At 45.5% G+C, this 20,000-nt stretch overlaps 2 protein-coding genes across 6 annotated transcripts in view; one reads left to right on the top strand and one right to left on the bottom strand.

The window, feature by feature from the left end:
- Positions 1-3,369, top strand: part of LOC136677168 (RING finger protein 215-like) — a 13,865-nt gene extending 10,496 nt beyond the window's left edge. Inside the window, exons 10-11 of one of the 4 annotated variants that reach the window (XR_010796339.1) lie at positions 375-1,946; positions 2,285-3,369. Coding sequence is in view for 1 of the 4 variants with exons in the window: in XM_066654608.1 (XP_066510705.1) it covers positions 375-388 (14 nt within the window). In the remaining 3 variants the exon portion in view is untranslated. Of the gene's footprint in view, positions 1-374 lie in introns of all 4 variants that reach the window. The other 3 variants (XR_010796338.1, XR_010796340.1, XM_066654608.1) reach the window with 3 other exon arrangements.
- A 355-nt stretch (positions 3,370-3,724) lies between these two features.
- The window catches only part of LOC136677311 (activating signal cointegrator 1 complex subunit 2-like), a 24,379-nt gene continuing 8,103 nt past the window's right edge, over positions 3,725-20,000 (bottom strand). For both annotated transcript variants that reach the window (XM_066654824.1, XM_066654823.1), the window contains exons 8-20: positions 17,514-17,626; positions 17,337-17,408; positions 16,739-16,843; positions 16,332-16,400; positions 16,181-16,255; positions 12,262-12,283; positions 11,209-11,418; positions 9,995-10,191; positions 7,626-7,745; positions 6,793-7,029; positions 5,896-5,986; positions 5,658-5,752; positions 3,725-4,830 (exon numbers count right to left, since the gene is read on the bottom strand). In XM_066654824.1, the coding sequence (XP_066510921.1) occupies positions 4,659-4,830; positions 5,658-5,752; positions 5,896-5,986; positions 6,793-7,029; positions 7,626-7,745; positions 9,995-10,191; positions 11,209-11,418; positions 12,262-12,283; positions 16,181-16,255; positions 16,332-16,400; positions 16,739-16,843; positions 17,337-17,408; positions 17,514-17,626 (1,578 nt within the window). In that variant the 3' untranslated portion in view covers positions 3,725-4,658. The remainder of the gene's footprint in view (positions 4,831-5,657; positions 5,753-5,895; positions 5,987-6,792; positions 7,030-7,625; positions 7,746-9,994; positions 10,192-11,208; positions 11,419-12,261; positions 12,284-16,180; positions 16,256-16,331; positions 16,401-16,738; positions 16,844-17,336; positions 17,409-17,513; positions 17,627-20,000) is intronic.

The raw sequence follows: 20,000 nt of genomic DNA, 5'->3' as shown, positions 1-20,000 counted from the left end.
TCTGAACCATGCAGAACAATCCCAGCTCTGAGAACGCAGCTGTACACTACATATGGGAAAAGACAACTCCAGAAAAATGTCTGGATTTTCTGATACTTCAGATATTTTCTGGAGTTCATACATGAAAAAAGCTGTAAAAGAATGGCCAGTAAAGTGTAATTCCTAAATGGTAGTTAGGGGGCAGTATACACAAAGGAGAAATGCATTTAAAAAGTCACTTTAAATAGTCATTTTATGAACTCTACTGCGGCCAGTGAACGTTGAACTGAAGTGTGAAGATAATCTCGTAATTCCCACTGACAGAGTATTTTGAGGAGGTCAAAGAAGTAAATATGACCTGACCCTGATTTCCTCACTGTCTTCCCAAATTGCAGGTAACGTTTGCTGAAGCGGACCAGGTTCTCAACTCTCCCAGTCGATCGATCAATCAATCAGTCAATCAATCAACGTCTTCGTATTCCTCTCAGACTCCGTTGGTTGGTTGAACCTGCACCAACCAGTTCCAGCCTCGAGACTCTGAGCCCTCCTGTGACCTCTGAGGATCCGCACCTTATTATTTTGAGCAGCTGTGGATTGTAAGACCCTGGGAACGTGGTCTGGACGTGTGTGTGTTGCTGAAGACTTCGGAACCATATTGTTTTAATAAAAACTGATAAAACCGCACTGAGGTTTGTTTCTCAGTGGTTGGACTGAATCACTGCTTGTAGATTATAGAGCCCTTACACCATTCGAATCCTGTTAAAGCTGCAGTTTGTTAAAGTCCAGAGGAGGAGAGATGTCTGCTACAGAACAGCGTCCTGCTGCTGCGAGTCGCCAGGTAAAGGCTGAGACGGTGACTCGCTCGGAGCCGTGAGGTCGGATCCGCAGAGCGTTTTTGGACCACGACAGAGGTCTTTACTTTTAAACGACACGTGCACAGGCTCAGCAGGGTGGTCTGGTTACCGGAGTCACGTGAGTGGCACACGTGGCTCACGATGAAGGAGAGAGGTCGTCCTCTTCGGTGGAATGTAGAGCTGAACAGAGCCACGGAGAATAAACACTGACCGGCCGTTTCTGAGGAGAAATGGACCACAGCGCAGTTTCACATTTCCACCAGAGAGGGCGCCAGGGGCCCAAACAGCTTGTGTACAGTTCTTTAAGCTTTAGGCCTGTCATAAAAGCTGTTCCTGTGGTCGGATGCTGTGCTAGAACCGTGATAAATCGTGGTATTATCATTTTATGCCACTGATATAAAGAAATATAGCATAATAATGCAGTTACAGCCCTTTTAAAGAGCAATGAACTTACAGCAAATATATGTTCAATTCTATTAATACAGTTATTAAATATATTCAGGCATTGAAATTGGAATATCAACTATATTTATATAATAAAAGCATGTTTATATCTTTAAAGAAATCCACATAACGGTGAGTGCACCCTCATTAAACAGTGGACAACACCGAGGACATGTCCGTATGCTGTAGGGCAGCGGGCGGTGGACAGTCGACCACTCACTCCTTTCTGAATCGTTCCGGACTGAAATGAGAAGCTGAAGCTCCCGAGTCGGTGGTTCACGTCTCACACAGAGACGAGGACGAGAGACTGGAGACGAACGGAGGCAGGAGGAGGTTCCTGTGTTTACTGATGTCCTCCAGTAGAACTGAATGTGTTCGGCATTTACTCGGAACAAGGAAAAATGCTGACGTTCCACATGAAAACTGGACACTTCCTCCTGTTCTTAACAGCACTTTAAATGGTTTAAATGGACCCTCACATCACACCATCTCCTCTTACACACACACGGCTCAGGGGCTGTACTCATGAGTTAGTTAAATAACCTAAGGCCAGAGTGGAGGACTGTCCATAGGAATGTCTCTCAGCTCTTTTCCTATTGGACACATTTGACTCAAGACTTAAGTTATCTGGCTAACTTGATATATCCAGCTTTGTGGAACAGCCTCCAGGTGTGTGTGTGTGTGTGTGTGTGTGCGCGCGCTCTGGTGTTTCTCCTTAAACATGTGTTAAGTCATTTGTTGTTATTGATATTTTTGGTGTTTATTGAAGGCCGGGGGATTTCTTAGTTAGCCAGATAACTTAAGCCCAAAGTCAAGCCTGTCACGTAGGAACAGAGCTGAGGGACAGTCCTCAAAGTTGGGCTTAAGTTAACTGGCTAACTGAGAAATCCTGCTCTGTCTTTGTTTCTGAACCTGGCCTTTTTTTAACACAGGAATTAAATATTTAGAGCTCAGTGTAAACATAGTTTAACTTCCTGTGTCCGTTTTGTGTTACTTTAAATCTGCAGCACTGTCAGTTTTTGAAGGAGAAATCTACCCATTTCCCAAATGTCCTCCAGAATCCTCTCAGAGCAGTTGGACAGTGGAGGTGAATAGAGCCAGACATCCTCCACTAAAAGCCCCTCACAGAAAGTGAGGACAGTAGACGGTGGGGGACAGTGGACAGTGGAGGTGAGTGGAAGCAGACGTCCTCCTCTAAAAGCCCCTCACAGAAAGTGAGGACAGTGGACGGTGGGGGACACAGGGCTGGTGTCTGACTGTAGTTGGAGAAGGTGGTGGTGTTTAAACCCAGTCCTGGTGGAGAGGGACGTGCAGGACGCTGGGATTAGTCGTGATGTCCACTGTATTCTCCACAGAGACTCTGTAGACGGTGGAGGTGCTGCTGGAGGAGGAGAGGGAATAAAACATTGGGAGTGTGATGGAGACGTGGAGACAGACGTCTGGTTCCATTCACCGACACTGGAGAGAGAGCTGAGGTACACTCTGCTGCTATAACACTACGTTACATAAACAAAGGACAATAGTTTTTCATAAAAGACGGCAACATCTAACCCCTGCTCGCTGTTGTACAGGAGAACTACAATTACAATCTGTAGTCCATCTATGGCTCTGCATACTTCATTACCCCCCTCTCCCCCTGTTCCTCAGCGCTCAGGACCCCCACAGAGCAGCATTCTCAGCGCTGCAGTGACACTGACGTGGTGGTGGTGTGTGAGTGTTTTGTGCTGGTGTAGAGTGGATCAGACACAGCAGTGTCCTGCTCGAGACCTGTGTAGTGTATTGTATCTACACAAACATCCATTTGGTTTATGTATCATATGCATGTCTTCAAACTGGAACTACAGCAGTCACACACACTAACCCAGCATTAAGAAGGAAAAGTCTTATAAACAGTATTTATTGTTTCTAATGAAACTATCTTCATTCCTCACCTCAAAAACCACCAGAAACACTTCTTATTTAAATCACATCTTCTTCTGTCTGTGAACAGGAGCTCAACAACCCACTGTACACTCTCTCACTTACACTTTCACCACACTCTCTAACATCACACTCACACACATGCTTTCTCTTACTTACACCTCACTCTCTCTCACACACACCCTCTCTCTGTTACTGTCGCCTCACTCACTCACACACACTCTCACTTACACAACCACTCGCACGAACCCACTCTCTCTGTTACTGTCGCCTCACTCACTCTCACACACCCTCTCATCTCACTCTCTCTGTTACACTCAGTCTCACCACACACTCTAACCTCACTCTCACACATGCTTTCTCTCACTCATTCTCTCACACATTCTCACTTACTCTTTCTCACACAGTCTCACTCACACTCTCAGACTCACACCCTCATTCTCTCTCTGCTCCTTTACTCTTTCTCTCTGTGAAATAAATCTACTCATTTATCTTACTCCATAATAAAAGCCTCTCTGCTGCTTTTTTTTGTTTTTTAATGCACTTTGGTTCATGTTTATCCAGTCAGGACATTCCTTAAACAACAACAAAAAAAACATATAAGGAAGAAGCTTCTGTTTCCCTTTCTGAAGAAGTGCTGAATAAACGCCCTAAACTTAAACTTAGTTTATTCCTATTCCCATTCCTATTAATGATCAACTGACAACAGAACAACTGACGATGTCTGAAAGAATGAGAAGCGCTCCAAGGGCCCACAATGCACCTGGATGGTGGTTCGACTGGCGGCGCTGGAGTCCTGTCCTTTGGAAAACTTCAGAATGCAGGGCGAGATTCACAGGAGATCCTCGGAATCACCAGCTCATTATGGACTTCCACATCAACGTGTAACTTTACTGATATAGAGCTCCTTAAAGCAACACTATGTAATATTTTTACTTCACAATTACAGTTTCGAAATTATCGTGGTGCTCCACTGAGCTGTAATAAGGAGAATAGAGCCTCTGTCTTTGCTACTCTGGGCTCAGCACTGCAGAAACTGCACTATATAACTTTTGGAGGAGGGTAGGAAACCAACCCCTCACTATTGATTTCATTACAGTGTGTAAAAATGTGGTGAATTACTCTAGTGGGAGCCTCTGGAGCTAAAACCAAATCTTAGCTAGTGTTCCTTTAATGAGCAACTCCTTATATGGGCATGAGGCTTAGATGAGGATCTCCTTATATGGGCATGACACACTACAGTGTGATGATACCACTGCAGACTTCTCAGCTGACTTTTAATTGGTGTAAACATTTCACGATGAACAGAGCAATGGAAAAAGTTCTCTCTTCACATTATAATAAATTTAAGAAACTCGCCCCTTTCTGTAAGAAGAGGAGGATTTGTTGCCACAGCGACAGTGTTAAACCGGATTAAACGGATGCTACGTTCAGTCTGTGGTTCGTGGAGTGCCCTCTGTCTCAGGAGGGAACCATGCCTTTGTTCCTCTTCCTGTCCGCCATGGTGCGCCGATTGTGATTTGCTCCTCGGCTTTTGTTCATCTCCTTCCTGCGGCGATCTTGGACGGTTTCCTGTGTTTGGCCACGCCCCTTTGGCCCGCCCACCACATTACTCGGAGGGGGCGGTCTGTAGCTGTTGTAGGAGAAATGAACAACAATTTTGGTTCATTAAAGTAGTCATCAGTTCCTGTCTGAGATTCTGTACTGAACACGTTTTAAACAGTGGCGCTCTGGCGTGGGGGTCCCACTCTTAGTCCTTTTCCACCAACGTGTTTCTGATTGTGAACTTTAAACCTTTCGGCTCATTTACTCCGACATAAAGAGGCTCCAGAACGGAAAAAAAAAAAAAACTGTTGGAACCAAAGAAAAGTGACAGTGTCCGTGGGCGAGTGGAGATAAAGAAGCTCCAGAAAGAGCTCAGAGCTCTGTTCTCTCGCTCACTGTTCTCTCTCCCTCTCTCTCTCACTGTTCTCTCTCTTTCTCTCACTGTTCTCTCTCTCTCTCACTACTCTCTCTGTCCTCACTCTCTCTTTCACTCTTCTCTCTCTGTCTCTCACTGTTCTCTCTCTCTCTCTCTTTCACTGTTCTCTCTCTCTCTCTTTCACTGTTCTCTCTCTCTCTCTCTTTCACTGTTCTCTCTCTCTCTCTCTCTTTCACTGTTCTCTCTCTCTCTCTCTCACTACTCTCTGTCCTCACTCTCTCTTTCACTCTTCTCTCTCTGTCTCTCACTGTTCTCTCGCTCTCTCACTGTTCTCTTGCTCTCGCTCTCTCTCTCTCTCTGTCCTCACTGTTCTCTCTCTCTCTTCTCTCTGTCTCTCAGAACTCTGCATCATTTCCACATGTGTATCATATCTCACTGTGATCTGACCGTGCTGTAAACAGTGGATTAACCATGACTCTGTCCTCACTCTGTCCCTTTATCTCTGGTGTGAGGTTACGTCTAAACAGAGATGTGTTTACCCTCTCCTGCTCTGCATGGCGAGACGTCTGGCTTCTGCTCGCTCTCTCAGCACCGCAGGGTCCTGGACAAACTGGTCTCGGTTTACAGCTCTCTCCTGTTCACACACACACACACAAACACACACACACTTATTATAACTCATCCTTCAAGAAAACAGTATGTGCTCATCTCATCTTTCAATTTTTCCAAATGTGTTTGTAGCAAATCAATTTCAAGTGTATGAAATAAGGTTTTTACCCTTTCTTCTTCTTCCTCCTCTCCACCCTCCTCCTTCTCCTGCTCTTGCTCCTGGCGTCCGCTTCTGAGAACCTGAGGAGTGGTGAAGGGCCTACAGAGAGTACGTCATAAAAATGAATACATTTCAGACCATTCTCTAGATTATTTTAATGATAAACTATTTCAAATAAAATAAATATCTAATATTAAATTATAATACACCCCCACTTCCCTCGTCTCCACAGAGGAACACAGTTCTGTTTCTTAATGAAACGTCTGTGACCTGCTTTGGTCCAAACCCCACGAGCCCCACAGCAGTGTTCTCCCCCTGTGTAAACAGCCCTGTTCAGAACGCCCGCTTTCAGCACCTGTTCCTTTAAATGATAATGAGCCGCTCGCTGTTCACCCCGACCCCGAGCGCACAGCAGTGAGGAGCGAGGAGCAGAAGCTCTGGTTTTTAGCCGTTTTCACTCTGTTCTCTTTCTTCTCCGTTTTTACTCAGTGCTCTTATTTCTCCGCGCTCGTTGTGTCTGTTTCGCTGAGTTTAACCTCGTCTTTGTGCTCTCACATAAACACGGGTCCAGCGCTGTGATTGGACAGACTCAGACGAGGGGGCGGGGCCATTCTAAAGTCTCTGCACTTGACGTCAGAAGCGGAGCAGAATCAGAACGACTCGTTTTATCCCGTGTTTCTGACTCAGGCAGCGCACAGAAAACTGACTGGGGTCTTGTTTCACAGTGTGTGGGTTGGTGGACTCCAGATTCACACTTTAATGTAAACAAGCACAGAACAAGGGCATGTTTCAACCCTCCGCTCTATGAGTATCACTGTTTGTAAGTGTAGCTGTGAAACTAAAATCCTGGAGAAGTATGAAGACTGTTATCTGTGTTGGTCGTGCCTGTGTTAGCGAGTGTTTACCTGCGACTGAGCAATTCGTCATCTTCGTCAAGGTCGTTCGCTCCGACCTGGTTGATGTCGTACGTGTCGTCATATTCGTCGTCGTAGTCGTCAAAGGTGTAGGCGTTGCCATGGTTACCCGTCTGCTCGGGTGCTATGGGAACCTCCTCCACAATAGTCTGGTAACTCTGATACCTTGCTCTCTGTTCGTCAATGTGACTTTTATCATTCAGCATCTCACGCAAACTCTCCCCCTGTCTGATACACGCACACACACACGCGCGCACACACAGTGTTTACGTCTGTATTCATATACACTTATCATTTGCACAGTGCCCCTTCAATGTGTAAAATCTGTGTAAAGTTAAAGCCCTCAAATCGCATCAGAAAACTTCTTCTGAATTGTTTTCTCCCTCTGTTATGGAGTGTTTTCAATCATTTACTGTAAAATTGTACTGTAAAATCATTCTACCGTCTCCACCCAATCAGCAAGCCCCATTTACTCCACTGTTTATTTACTCCATCCTCAGCTCTGGCCTCAGTTTAACTCAACATAACATTTTGGTCAATAGGGGGTGCAGTGCACTCCACTTCATGTAAATGAGGTGCTAGTAGGCGGAGCTTGTGTTCAGCCACTGAAGCTGATTCTTCAACTGCGCTCAGATCTCCTCTTGTTTCCACACTGTATAAAATCTGTCCTGAATCAGAAGATCCATGTAGAGAGGTCAGATCTGTGCCCACAATGTTTTTATTTTAGACAGTTTGCACTTTTTCACATTACTTAAAAAAAACTACATGTTTACAATGTGATTAAATAAAAAACAGTTATTTGAATGGTCAGAGCCCAGACTCACTTTCTGCCCTTCCACACACGGCTCATGTCCAGCTGGTCTCGGTTAAAGACGTCAAACTCGTCGTCGTCAAACACATTGGACCGGGAGCTGAGCACCGAGGGAGGAGATTCCTTCACTGACCTGCAGGGGGCAGCAGTAAATACAACATTTACTCTGACAGACCCACAGAAAACATGAAGACTGACATCACTCACTAAATCCTTCAGGGCTGTCCGGATACTTTTGGACACACAGGGACAGTTTTCAGATCAAAAGTAGCACGAATCCATTTTACTTCCAAAATATTATTACAAATTATTATAAAATTATTATTTCTTACTTTAAATAATCACATCTAATTTTTATATTTTAACTTTTCAAACTCTTTCTAAACCTTGTCCCTGAATGAAACAGTATAAGCTCCATAGAGCGGGCCGCCCACACAGAGGAGGCCATGTTTTAAACAAGTGCCGTACAGAATCTCTGACACGTCCAGGCCACTAGGTGTCAGAGTAACGGCTGTTTGATTACACAGAGAAAATCAGTGGAAAAGATGCCTGACTGCTACTTTAAGAACGATTTTACTGAAGGTGAATGTGTGTGTGTTTGTCTGTGTCTGTCTCTCTATGTCTCTCTCTGTCTGTGTGTGTCTCTTTGTCTCTGTGTGTGTGTGTGTATGTGTGTGTCTCTGTATCAGTGTGTGTGTCTCTTTGTGCGTGTGTCTGTATTTCTCTGTGTGTGTGTGTGTGTGTGTGTCTGTATGTGTGTGTGTGTCTCTGTATCTGTGTGCGTGTCTGTATCTGTGTGTGTATCTCTGTATCTGTGTGTGTGTCTCTGTGTGCGTGTGTCTGTATCTGTGTGTGTATCTCTGTATCTGTGTGTGTGTCTCTGTGTGCGTGTGTCTGTATCTGTGTGTGTATCTCTGTATCTGTGTGTGTGTGTCTGTATCTGTGTGTGTGTCTCTGTGTGCGTGTGTGTGTCTCTGTGTGCGTGTGTCTGTATCTGTGTGTGTGTCTCTGTGTGCGTGTGTCTGTATCTGTGTGTGTGTCTCTGTGTGCGTGTGTCTGTATCTGTGTGTGTGTCTGTGTGCGTGTGTCTGTATCTGTGTGTGTATCTCTGTATCTGTGTGTGTGTCTCTGTGTGCGTGTGTCTGTATCTGTGTGTGTGTCTCTGTGTGCGTGTGTCTGTATCTGTGTGTGTGTCTCTGTGTGCGTGTGTCTGTATCTGTGTGTGTGTCTCTGTGTGCGTGTGTCTGTATCTGTGTGTGTATCTCTGTATCTGTGTGTGTATCTCTGTATCTGTGTGTGTGTCTCTGTGTGCGTGTGTATGTATTTCTGTGTGTGTCTCTGAATCTGTGTGTGTGTGTATGTATTTCTGTGTGTGTGTCTGTATCTGTGTGTGTGTCTCTGTATCTGTGTGCGTGTCTGTATCTGTGTGTGTGTCTATATCTGTGTGTGTATCTCTGTATCTGTGTGTGTGTCTCTGTGTGCGTGTGTCTGTATCTGTGTGTGTATCTCTGTATCTGTGTGTGTGTCTCTGTGTGCGTGTGTCTGTATCTGTGTGTGTATCTCTGTATCTGTGTGTGTGTGTCTGTATCTGTGTGTGTGTCTCTGTGTGCGTGTGTGTGTCTCTGTGTGCGTGTGTCTGTATCTGTGTGTGTGTCTCTGTGTGCGTGTGTCTGTATCTGTGTGTGTGTCTCTGTGTGCGTGTGTCTGTATCTGTGTGTGTGTCTGTGTGCGTGTGTCTGTATCTGTGTGTGTATCTCTGTATCTGTGTGTGTGTCTCTGTGTGCGTGTGTCTGTATCTGTGTGTGTGTCTCTGTGTGCGTGTGTCTGTATCTGTGTGTGTGTCTCTGTGTGCGTGTGTCTGTATCTGTGTGTGTGTCTCTGTGTGCGTGTGTCTGTATCTGTGTGTGTGTCTCTGTGTGCGTGTGTCTGTATCTGTGTGTGTATCTCTGTATCTGTGTGTGTATCTCTGTATCTGTGTGTGTGTCTCTGTGTGCGTGTGTATGTATTTCTGTGTGTGTCTCTGAATCTGTGTGTGTGTGTATGTATTTCTGTGTGTGTGTCTGTATCTGTGTGTGTGTCTCTGTGTGCGTGTGTATGTATTTCTGTGTGTGTGTCTGTACTGTATGTGTGTGTCTCTGAATCTGTGTGTGTGTATGTATTTCTGTGTGTGTGTCTGTATCTGTGTGTGTGTCTCTGTGTGCGTGTGTATGTATTTCTGTGTGTGTGTCTGTACTGTATGTGTGTGTCTCTGAATCTGTGTGCGTGTGTATGTATTTCTGTGTGTGTGTCTCTGAGTGTGTGGGTGTGTCTCTGTATCTGTGTGTGTATGTATTTCTGTATGTGTGTGTGTGTATGCGTGTGTATGTATTTCTGTGTGTGTACCTGGGCATGGCTCTGTCCAGTTTGCTGAGTTCTGGGGTCAGATTGTCCTCCAGGATGTTGTTGATGACCAGTTCGCTGTCGTAGCCGTACTCACTGAGACACTGCAGCAGGAAACCCTCGCCCAGGTCCGGCAGCAGGTCCCGGATATGAGAGAGCAGGGACTCCAACTCTCCTGCACTCACAGTGCACACCGCCCCCTACAGGACAGGAGGAGGAAGCATTTACAGCAGCAGTGGGAAAGCACAGCTCTGTTCTCCCTGTGACATCTCAGTGGACCATCACAATGATTTGAAGCTGATATTTTAAGGTGAAAATACTAACTACATTTACTTTAATGCACTACAGTGTCTCTCCACCAGTTTAGCTTCTGTTGGACATGGTCATGATGTACACTAAGAGAACGTCACCCTAATGGCACTTTTCCACAGCATGGTCCCTACTCTACTGGACTCTACCTGTCTTTCCTCCTCCTCCACCAGGTGAATCAGGTCCTGGTTCTGGAAGCGGGTTCTTGTTTAGTGGCTGTTCTCTCGTGGTTCAGAGCGAGTCGAGTAGGGACTAAACCGTGGCGTGTAAACCTAGCAGAGCGCTGATTGTCCAGAGAGAGTCGTCACTCTATGCCACGCAACGCAGACGACCAGCACCAACTCTCCATCTGTAAAATCTCCAGCTGCAGCAGAGATCACGTTTGTTTTTATCCGACTCACGACGGCAGCTCGTAAAATGACGCTGTGGTCTTTTGAAGAGGTTCAAACGCTCCTTGGATCGGTGGCCGACGAAAGAATCCAGCGAGAGCTGGACGCTGCAACAAGGAAGGAACAAACTCTACTGACCTGTCTGAACTGATGACGGAGCTGTGTTCAGTCCCAAACAACAACAACACGCCAATACACCATGAGTAAACACCGCTTAACGTTACCGCCGCCGTTGTTGTGGTTTCCAAAGACCACTGTTCCCCTTAGAGACGGGTTTAGAGACGACACTGATACATTTTGGAGTGGAGCTGTGGGATTGGAAAACTGACCAGGAACCAATCAGAGATTAGAGTCCAGTAGAGCCCAAGAGAACCCAGTAGGGTCCAGCAGAGTAGGTATAATGCAGTGGAAAAGTGCCTCTCCTTTCCTCTTTGATGTACAAATCCTCAGCACAGGACCTAGAGTCAGTGTAATTAAGTACTGCCCACGTTTGCTGAAGTCTAATGTAGTCAAACTTACATTTGCTCCTTTAGGAGGGATGTCAATCATTGATTCTGCTCCTTTAGGCTCCTCCCTCAATGATACCCCACCTCCTGCTGCCTCCATCAGGCCTGAGCTTGTATCCCAGCATGGTTTGCTGCTGGCGTCTCCACACTTATTGGTTGATGATGCGGCGGGGGGTCTTTTTTTCCCGCTGCTGTCCCATGCTGAGTCCACAGCCTGCAGCAGGTAGAGTGTTATTATTATTATTATTATTATTATTATTATTATTATTACTATTATTATTCATGAAGTATGTCATACGTCTTTGTTTATTTATGGTTCAATATTTGAACGCCTCCACACTGCCCTCTATGGGAGTTTATGAGAGCATATAAAGTATAAGTTTCAATTCAATTACTGCCAAAAATCAGATTTTGTTAGACATCCAACAACGTGTTTACGTACAGTTGGGAAATCAGAAAACAGGACACCTCTGGATTCACTGGAGTCTGGAAATAATCTTATTTCTACTTTGTAACCAGCCAGTAACATCACAGAAAGATGTGACGTCAACTTCCTGCTGTGGCTTTTTGTAAACACCAACCCACATTAGCTGCAAATATGGATCTAGGGTTTTTTTAATGATCTGAAATATTACAGAATGCTATCCTCCTCAGAGCTTCCTCTGCACTGAGACAAGCTTTGTTTTTGAACGTGCGTCCGTTCTTATACCAAGCGTGTCCCTCGGTTACAGACAGAGACCTGTTCGTGGTGAGGACTGCGGTGGATACAGAATGGTGAGAACACTTTACACTGTGTCAGACACACTGTCTGCTTACGTCTGGGTGAATGCACAGACCTAGAAAACTGAGGAATCAGATTACTGAGCTAATATCCAGCTCTGTTTATTGGATTAGACATTAATCCAATCTCAGAAATCAGAGCACGCTGTTTACAAGACCATTTAAACAAACAGATAGCTGCAGAAATCAGATTATTGATTATTAATGGATTATTAAATGCACTCTGTGTTTTGTAGATTAAAGATATTTGTGAAGAAGGAAATATCAAGACAGTTACCTGCAGCAGGTACGAGGTTCGTGTTTCATCTCTGAGAGAGAGAGCGGGTCAAGGAGGTGGTGACAGGTCACCGGTAAAAACATGAATGGGAAAAGCTCTTACACTAAACAATAAAACAGCCAATCAGCTCACTGTGAAAATCACACCCTCTTTGTAGAAAATGTGTATCTGTAGTGACCGGTACGAAGTGAATAAGATCAGTTTTGCAGCGCCACCATCAGCTGCAGGTCATGTTACTGCGATTTCCATACGGCAGGGTGTCATTCATGTGGGTCCAAAATAATCCTTTAGATTCATGGAGTCATCCTGTGTTTGGAACGATGACGGAAAATTGAGCTCTATTCTGTTTCATGCAAAATTGATTTGACCAGAAAATATACAGCGCAGATTCGTGCCCCATCCACACGGATCCGTTTTTATTTAAAAACAAATACGTAAATGACTGCATTCTAACGCCAGTCCAGTAGGGGGCCATAGTACCTCGTACAGAGAGACAACAAAACACGACGACGCATGAGAGAAACACAGAGGTTTAATCCCAAATCCCTCCATCCTCCCTCTGTAGTGCACTACACACGTCCTGAAACGATTGAATCTAGATGTTAACAGTGCAGTATATATTTCTAACACACATCATTTCTATTTATTCATCTGTGTGAATCTGAACTCTAGTGCTGTCTGTGTGTGTACAGTGTAGTTTATGACTGATGTAGTTCACTGTAGAGGGAGCGAGGAGCTGTGTGTGTACAGTGTAGTTTATGACTGATGTAGTTCACTGTAGAGGGAGCGAGGAGCTGTGTGTGTACAGTGTAGTTTGTGACTGATGTAGTTCGCTGTAGAGGGAGCGAGGAGCTGTGTGTGTACAGTGTAGTTTGTGACTGATGTAGTTCGCTGTAGAGGGAGCGAGGAGCTGTGTGTGTACAGTGTAGTTTGTGACTGATGTAGTTCACTGTAAAGGGAGCGAGGAGCTGTGTGTGTACAGTGTAGTTTATGACTGATGTAGTTCACTGTAAAGGGAGGGAGGAGCTGTGTGTGTACAGTGTAGTTTGTGACTGATGTAGTTCACTGTAAAGGGAGGGAGGAGCTGTGTGTGTACAGTGTAGTTTGTGACTGATGTAGTTCACTGTAGAGGGAGGGAGGAGCTGTGTGTGTACAGTGTAGTTTGTTACTGGTGTAGTTCACTGTAGAGGGAGCGAGGAGTTGTGTGTGTACAGTGTAGTTTGTGACTGATGTAGTTCACTGTAGAGGGAGCGAGGAGCTGTGTGTGTACAGTGTAGTTTGTGACTGATGTAGTTCACTTTAGAGAGAGCGAGGAGCTGTGTGTGTACAGTGTAGTTTGTGACTGATGTAGTTCACTTTAGAGGGAGGGAGGAGCTGTGTGTGTACAGTGTAGTTTGTGACTGATGTAGTTCACTGTAGAGGGAGGGAGGAGCTGTGTGTGTACAGTGTAGTTTATGACTGATGTAGTTCACTGTAGAGGGAGCGAGGAGCTGTGTGTGTACAGTGTAGTTTATGAATGATGTAGTTCACTGTAGAGGGAGCGAGGAGCTGTGTGTGTACAGTGTAGTTTGTGACTGATGTAGTTCGCTGTAGAGGGAGCGAGGAGCTGTGTGTGTACAGTGTAGTTTGTGACTGATGTAGTTCGCTGTAGAGGGAGCGAGGAGCTGTGTGTGTACAGTGTAGTTTATGACTGATGTAGTTCGCTGTAGAGGGAGCGAGGAGCTGTGTGTGTACAGTGTAGTTTGTGACTGATGTAGTTCGCTGTAGAGGGAGCGAGGAGCTGTGTGTGTACAGTGTAGTTTGTGACTGATGTAGTTCACTGTAAAGGGAGCGAGGAGCTGTGTGTGTACAGTGTAGTTTATGACTGATGTAGTTCACTGTAAAGGGAGGGAGGAGCTGTGTGTGTACAGTGTAGTTTGTGACTGATGTAGTTCACTGTAAAGGGAGGGAGGAGCTGTGTGTGTACAGTGTAGTTTGTGACTGATGTAGTTCACTGTAGAGGGAGGGAGGAGCTGTGTGTGTACAGTGTAGTTTGTTACTGGTGTAGTTCACTGTAGAGGGAGCGAGGAGTTGTGTGTGTACAGTGTAGTTTGTGACTGATGTAGTTCACTGTAGAGGGAGCGAGGAGCTGTGTGTGTACAGTGTAGTTTGTGACTGATGTAGTTCACTTTAGAGAGAGCGAGGAGCTGTGTGTGTACAGTGTAGTTTGTGACTGATGTGGTTCACTTTAGAGGGAGGGAGGAGCTGTGTGTGTACAGTGTAGTTTGTGACTGATGTAGTTCACTGTAGAGGGAGGGAGGAGCTGTGTGTGTACAGTGTAGTTTATGACTGATGTAGTTCACTGTAGAGGGAGCGAGGAGCTGTGTGTGTACAGTGTAGTTTATGAATGATGTAGTTCACTGTAGAGGGAGCGAGCAGCTGTGTGTGTACAGTGTAGTTTATGACTGATGTAGTTCACTGTAAAGGGAGCGAGGAGCTGTGTGTGTACAGTGTAGTTTATGACTGATGTAGTTCACTGTAAAGGGAGCGAGGAGCTGTGTGTGTACAGTGTAGTTTATGACTGATGTAGTTCACTGTAAAGGGAGGGAGGAGCTGTGTGTGTACAGTGTAGTTTGTGACTGATGTAGTTCACTGTAAAGGGAGCGAGGAGCTGTGTGTGTACAGTGTAGTTTATGACTGATGTAGTTCACTGTAAAGGGAGCGAGGAGCTGTGTGTGTACAGTGTAGTTTATGACTGATGTAGTTCACTGTAAAGGGAGGGAGGAGCTGTGTGTGTACAGTGTAGTTTGTGACTGATGTATTTCACTGTAGAGGGAGCGAGGAGCTGTGTGTGTACAGTGTAGTTTGTGACTGATGTAGTTCACTGTAGAGGGAGCGAGGAGCTGTGTGTGTACAGTGTAGTTTGTGACTGATGTAGTTCACTGTAGAGGGAGCGAGCAGCTGTGTGTGTACAGTGTAGTTTATGAATGATGTAGTTCACTGTAAAGGGAGCGAGGAGCTGTGTGTGTACAGTGTAGTTTATGACTGATGTAGTTCACTGTAAAGGGAGCGAGGAGCTGTGTGTGTACAGTGTAGTTTATGACTGATGTAGTTCACTGTAAAGGGAGGGAGGAGCTGTGTGTGTACAGTGTAGTTTGTGACTGATGTAGTTCACTGTAAAGGGAGGGAGGAGCTGTGTGTGTACAGTGTAGTTTGTGACTGATGTAGTTCACTGTAGAGGGAGGGAGGAGCTGTGTGTGTACAGTGTAGTTTGTTACTGGTGTAGTTCACTGTAGAGGGAGCGAGGAGTTGTGTGTGTACAGTGTAGTTTGTTACTGATGTAGTTCACTGTAGAGGGAGCGAGGAGCTGTGTGTGTACAGTGTAGTTTGTGACTGATGTAGTTCACTTTAGAGAGAGCGAGGAGCTGTGTGTGTACAGTGTAGTTTGTGACTGATGTAGTTCACTTTAGAGGGAGGGAGGAGCTGTGTGTGTACAGTGTAGTTTGTGACTGATGTAGTTCACTGTAGAGGGAGGGAGGAGCTGTGTGTGTACAGTGTAGTTTATGACTGATGTAGTTCACTGTAGAGGGAGCGAGGAGCTGTGTGTGTACAGTGTAGTTTATGAATGATGTAGTTCACTGTAGAGGGAGCGAGGAGCTGTGTGTGTACAGTGTAGTTTGTGACTGATGTAGTTCACTGTAGAGGGAGCGAGGAGCTGTGTGTGTACAGTGTAGTTTGTGACTACGAGATTAAGACGCGTGCTATTTGAAATACCTGCCGCTCTACTGCCTGATTAAGTGGCCTGCGATTGACTGGAGCCCCGTCCAGGGTGTGTTCATGCCTTGTACCCACTGTTTCCAGTGAAGAGCTTACAGAAGTTAAATGAAGGAATGCTCTAAGACAGACGGAGGTGTGGACAAAGCTGTGGAGTGGAGCGTGTGAAGGATACAGATGAGGAAATGCCTGCTGCAGGAGGCTGATATCATCAGCCACAGGAAACTGCTCGTCATAATCCGCCAAAAACCTGCCAATGCAAACACAACATGAGGAGCCTGCACAGTCCATCAGTGAGTGTTTAAATATAACCTTGATATTCGTACCTTTTCTCTTGGAGGAATGTGGTGAAGATCTGAAAAAACTCTTCTACAAATGAAGCTGTGGGTTCAGAGCTGTGAAAAGCACAATGAAAACAACTTTAGCATCGCATACGGGATAAAACGAGCCGTTCTGATTCTGCTCCGCTTCTGACGTAAAGTGCAGAGACTTTAGAATGGCCCCGCCCCCTCGTCTGAGTCTGTCCAATCACAGCGCTGGACCCGTGTTTATGTGAGTGCTCAAAGACGGGGTTAAACTCAGCAAAACTGACACAACGAGCGCGGAGAAATAAGAGCACTGAGTAAAAACGAGTCCGCAGTGTGTGTGTATATATATATATATATATATATATATATATATATATATATATATATGTGTGTGTGTGTGTGTGTGTTTGTGTGTGTGTGCTCACCCCTCCAGTATTGGCTGTAGACAGGTATGTTGCAGGAGTAAGTGTGTAATCTCCACCATTCTCCTCCGAGCGTGACACACTCTCTTCCACAGGTCTTCCTGCAGACTGACACACACATACACGGTCAATGCACATTGCCTTTTGAAGATACAGCCATCAGCCAAAACATTAAAATCACCTCCTTGTTTCTACTCTCTCTCAGCTCTTCAGTTGCTCTGTACTTCCACAGTTACACACTGTAGTCCATCTGTTGCTCTGCATACTTTGTTATCCCCCTCTCCCCCTGTTCCTCAGCGCTCAGGACCCCCACAGAGCAGGTGTGATGTGGTGGTGGATCATTCTCAGCGCTGCAGTGTCACTGACGTGGTGGTGGTGTGTTAGTGTGTGTTGTGCTGGTGTAGAGTGGATCAGACACAGCAGTGCTGCTGGAGTTTTTAAACCCCTCAGTGTCTGGACTGAGAACAGTCCACCGACCAAAAACATCCAGCCGACAGCGTCCTGTGTCACTGATGAAGGACTAGAGGACGAGCGACACACGCTGTGCAGCGACAGATGGTTCAACATCAGGGAAATATCAGTGTCACACCGTGATACTCACCATTTATCGAAGTTTCTCTTGGCCACAGCTTGCTCCAGGTCGGGCACTGCCGTCTCATAGAAAGAGGACAACCTGAAAACAGACCATGAAGAGGAAAACCATTTTAAAACATGACTGGACCGGGTCAGAAAAGCCCGTTTCACTGAAGGAGATTTTGTGAGGATTAAAGAGTGTTACCTGCTGAGGAAGCCGTGCTGGTGAAAAGTGGAACAGGCTTCGGGGAAAATGTCCAGAAAAGAGTGAATAGTGGTGCAGGTGTCACACAGATAGTACACCAGGTCAGAAAGGTCCTACACACACACACACACACACTTTTATGGACTAGCCATAATAATCTACAACATTAATAATAATCTATAATTTGTTATTCATCACTGAAGGTGAGAGAGAGAGAGAGAGAGAGAGAGAGAGAGAAGACTGAAGGTGATAGAGAGAGAGAGAGAGAGAGAGAGACTGAGGGTGAGAGAGAGAGAGAGAGAGAGAGAGAGAGAGACAGAGAAGACTGAAGGTGAGAGAGAGAGACTGAAGGTGAGAGAGAGAGAGAGAGAGAGACTGAAGGTGAGAGAGAGAGAGAGAGAGAGAGAGAGAGACTGAGGGGGGATGCTCCTCTGGTTTAAATCAGAACTTTCTCAATCGATTCAAAAAGTAAAACAAGGGGAAAATCTTCTCTGGATCAAAATTAATAAGCAGTTAATCTCAACCCCCCAAAATATATTTCTCTGTGCCATCTACATCCCCCCAGCAGAATCGCCCTATTTCAAAGAAGAAACCTTTTTGGATTTAGAACAACAGATCAGTCATTTCCAAAAACAAGGACATGTGGTTATCTGTGGAGACCTGAACGCCAGGACAGGAGCTCAGCCCGACTTCATCAGCTCTCACGGTGACCACTTTATAACAGGGAACAACGTCCACTTCCCAATGTTCCACCGCAGAGAAAACTATGACAAATCTGTGAATGCTCATGGGAAGAGCCTGCTACAGCTCTGTCAAAGCCTGGGTTTGTGCGTCGTAAACGGTCGACTACGAGGGGACTCCTACGGTCAGCTCACCCACAGCTCGGCTCTCGGCAGCAGTACGGTGGACTACGCTATAACCGATCTGGACCCGGCCTTCCTCAGAGCCTTCGCGGTCAAGCCACTAACACCCCTCTCAGATCACAGCCAAATCACACTCTATCTGAACAGAATCATTAGAACTGACCACAAGAAACACCCCAGCACACTGTACAAACTCAAACACACACTCAGGTGGACTCCGGACAGCACTGACCAATACCTCCACGCCGTAAACAGCCCGGAAATCCAGACACGTCTCGACTCCTATCTGTCAAACACCTACCAACAACATAAAGAAGGTGTTGATGTGGCTGTAGAAAACTTAAATCATATCTTTGATCATGCAGTCCGACTATCTGATCTCACAATCAGGAAAAACAAACCAAGAAAAATCCAATCAGACACATGGTTCGATCACGACTGCAAGAGAAAGAGAAACAAAGTCCGAAAATTATCCAATCAGAAACACAGGGAACCACTTAACGAAGAATTACGCACTGAATACTGTGAGGTACTGAGAGAATACAAACACACACTTAGAACCAAAAAGTACAAATACACACAACATCAAATACACAACCTGGAGAATTCAATCAACTCCAATTCATTCTGGGACAACTGGAAGTCTTTAAATAGAAAACATCAGGATGATTTAGCGATCACTGATGGAGACGTGTGGAGAGATCATTTTGAATCATTGTACAGTCGTCAATTATTAAATACACAACAACAGCAAATATCCAGTAAATTAGAAACACTCCACACAGTGATCAAAGACTATCAGAACCCACTGGACTTCCCCATCACAGAGTCAGAGTTAGAGGAACAGATCAGAGGCCTCCAGCCCAGAAAAGCCTGTGGTACAGACGGCATTATGAATGAAATGATAAAACACACAGATTCAAAATTCAAATTGGCCATTCTCAAACTATTTAACCTTATTTTAAACACAGGCCACTTCCCCAGCGTCTGGAGCGAAGGTCTCATATCCCCCATATTCAAATCCGGAGACAAATACGACCCAAACAATTACAGAGGGATCTGTGTGAGCAGCAGCCTGGGGGAGGTCTTCTGTAGCATCCTCAACACTCGACTCACAGGTTTCCTCACAGACCATAACGTCCTCAGCAGAGCTCAGATCGGCTTCCTCCCGAACCACCGAACATCTGACCACATCTTCACCCTCCACACGCTGATAGATAAACATGTACATCACAATAAAGGCAAAATCTTCGCATGTTTTGTAGATTTTCAAAAAGCGTTTGACTCCATTTGGCACATAGGATTATTCTATAAACTTTTAGAAAGCGGTGTTGGGGGGAGAACCTATGACGTCATTAAATCAATGTACTCTCACAGTAAATGTGCAGTGAAAATGGGAACGTTCAGGACAGAGTTCTTCCCACAGTCTCGAGGAGTACGTCAGGGCTGCAGCCTGAGCCCCACTCTCTTTAATATCTACATCAATGAACTGGCTGATAAACTGAACCTGAGTGACTCAGTACCCGGCCTCTCTTTGGGGGACACCAAAGTCAAGTGCCTCCTCTACGCAGATGACCTTGTTTTGCTGTCACCGACCAGAGAAGGACTCCAGGAAAGTTTAAAC

The sequence above is a fragment of the Hoplias malabaricus genome, chromosome X2 (assembly GCF_029633855.1).
Source record: "Hoplias malabaricus isolate fHopMal1 chromosome X2, fHopMal1.hap1, whole genome shotgun sequence".
Lineage (NCBI taxonomy): Eukaryota > Metazoa > Chordata > Actinopteri > Characiformes > Erythrinidae > Hoplias > Hoplias malabaricus.
This window is presented reverse-complemented; position numbering and strand designations above follow the sequence as displayed.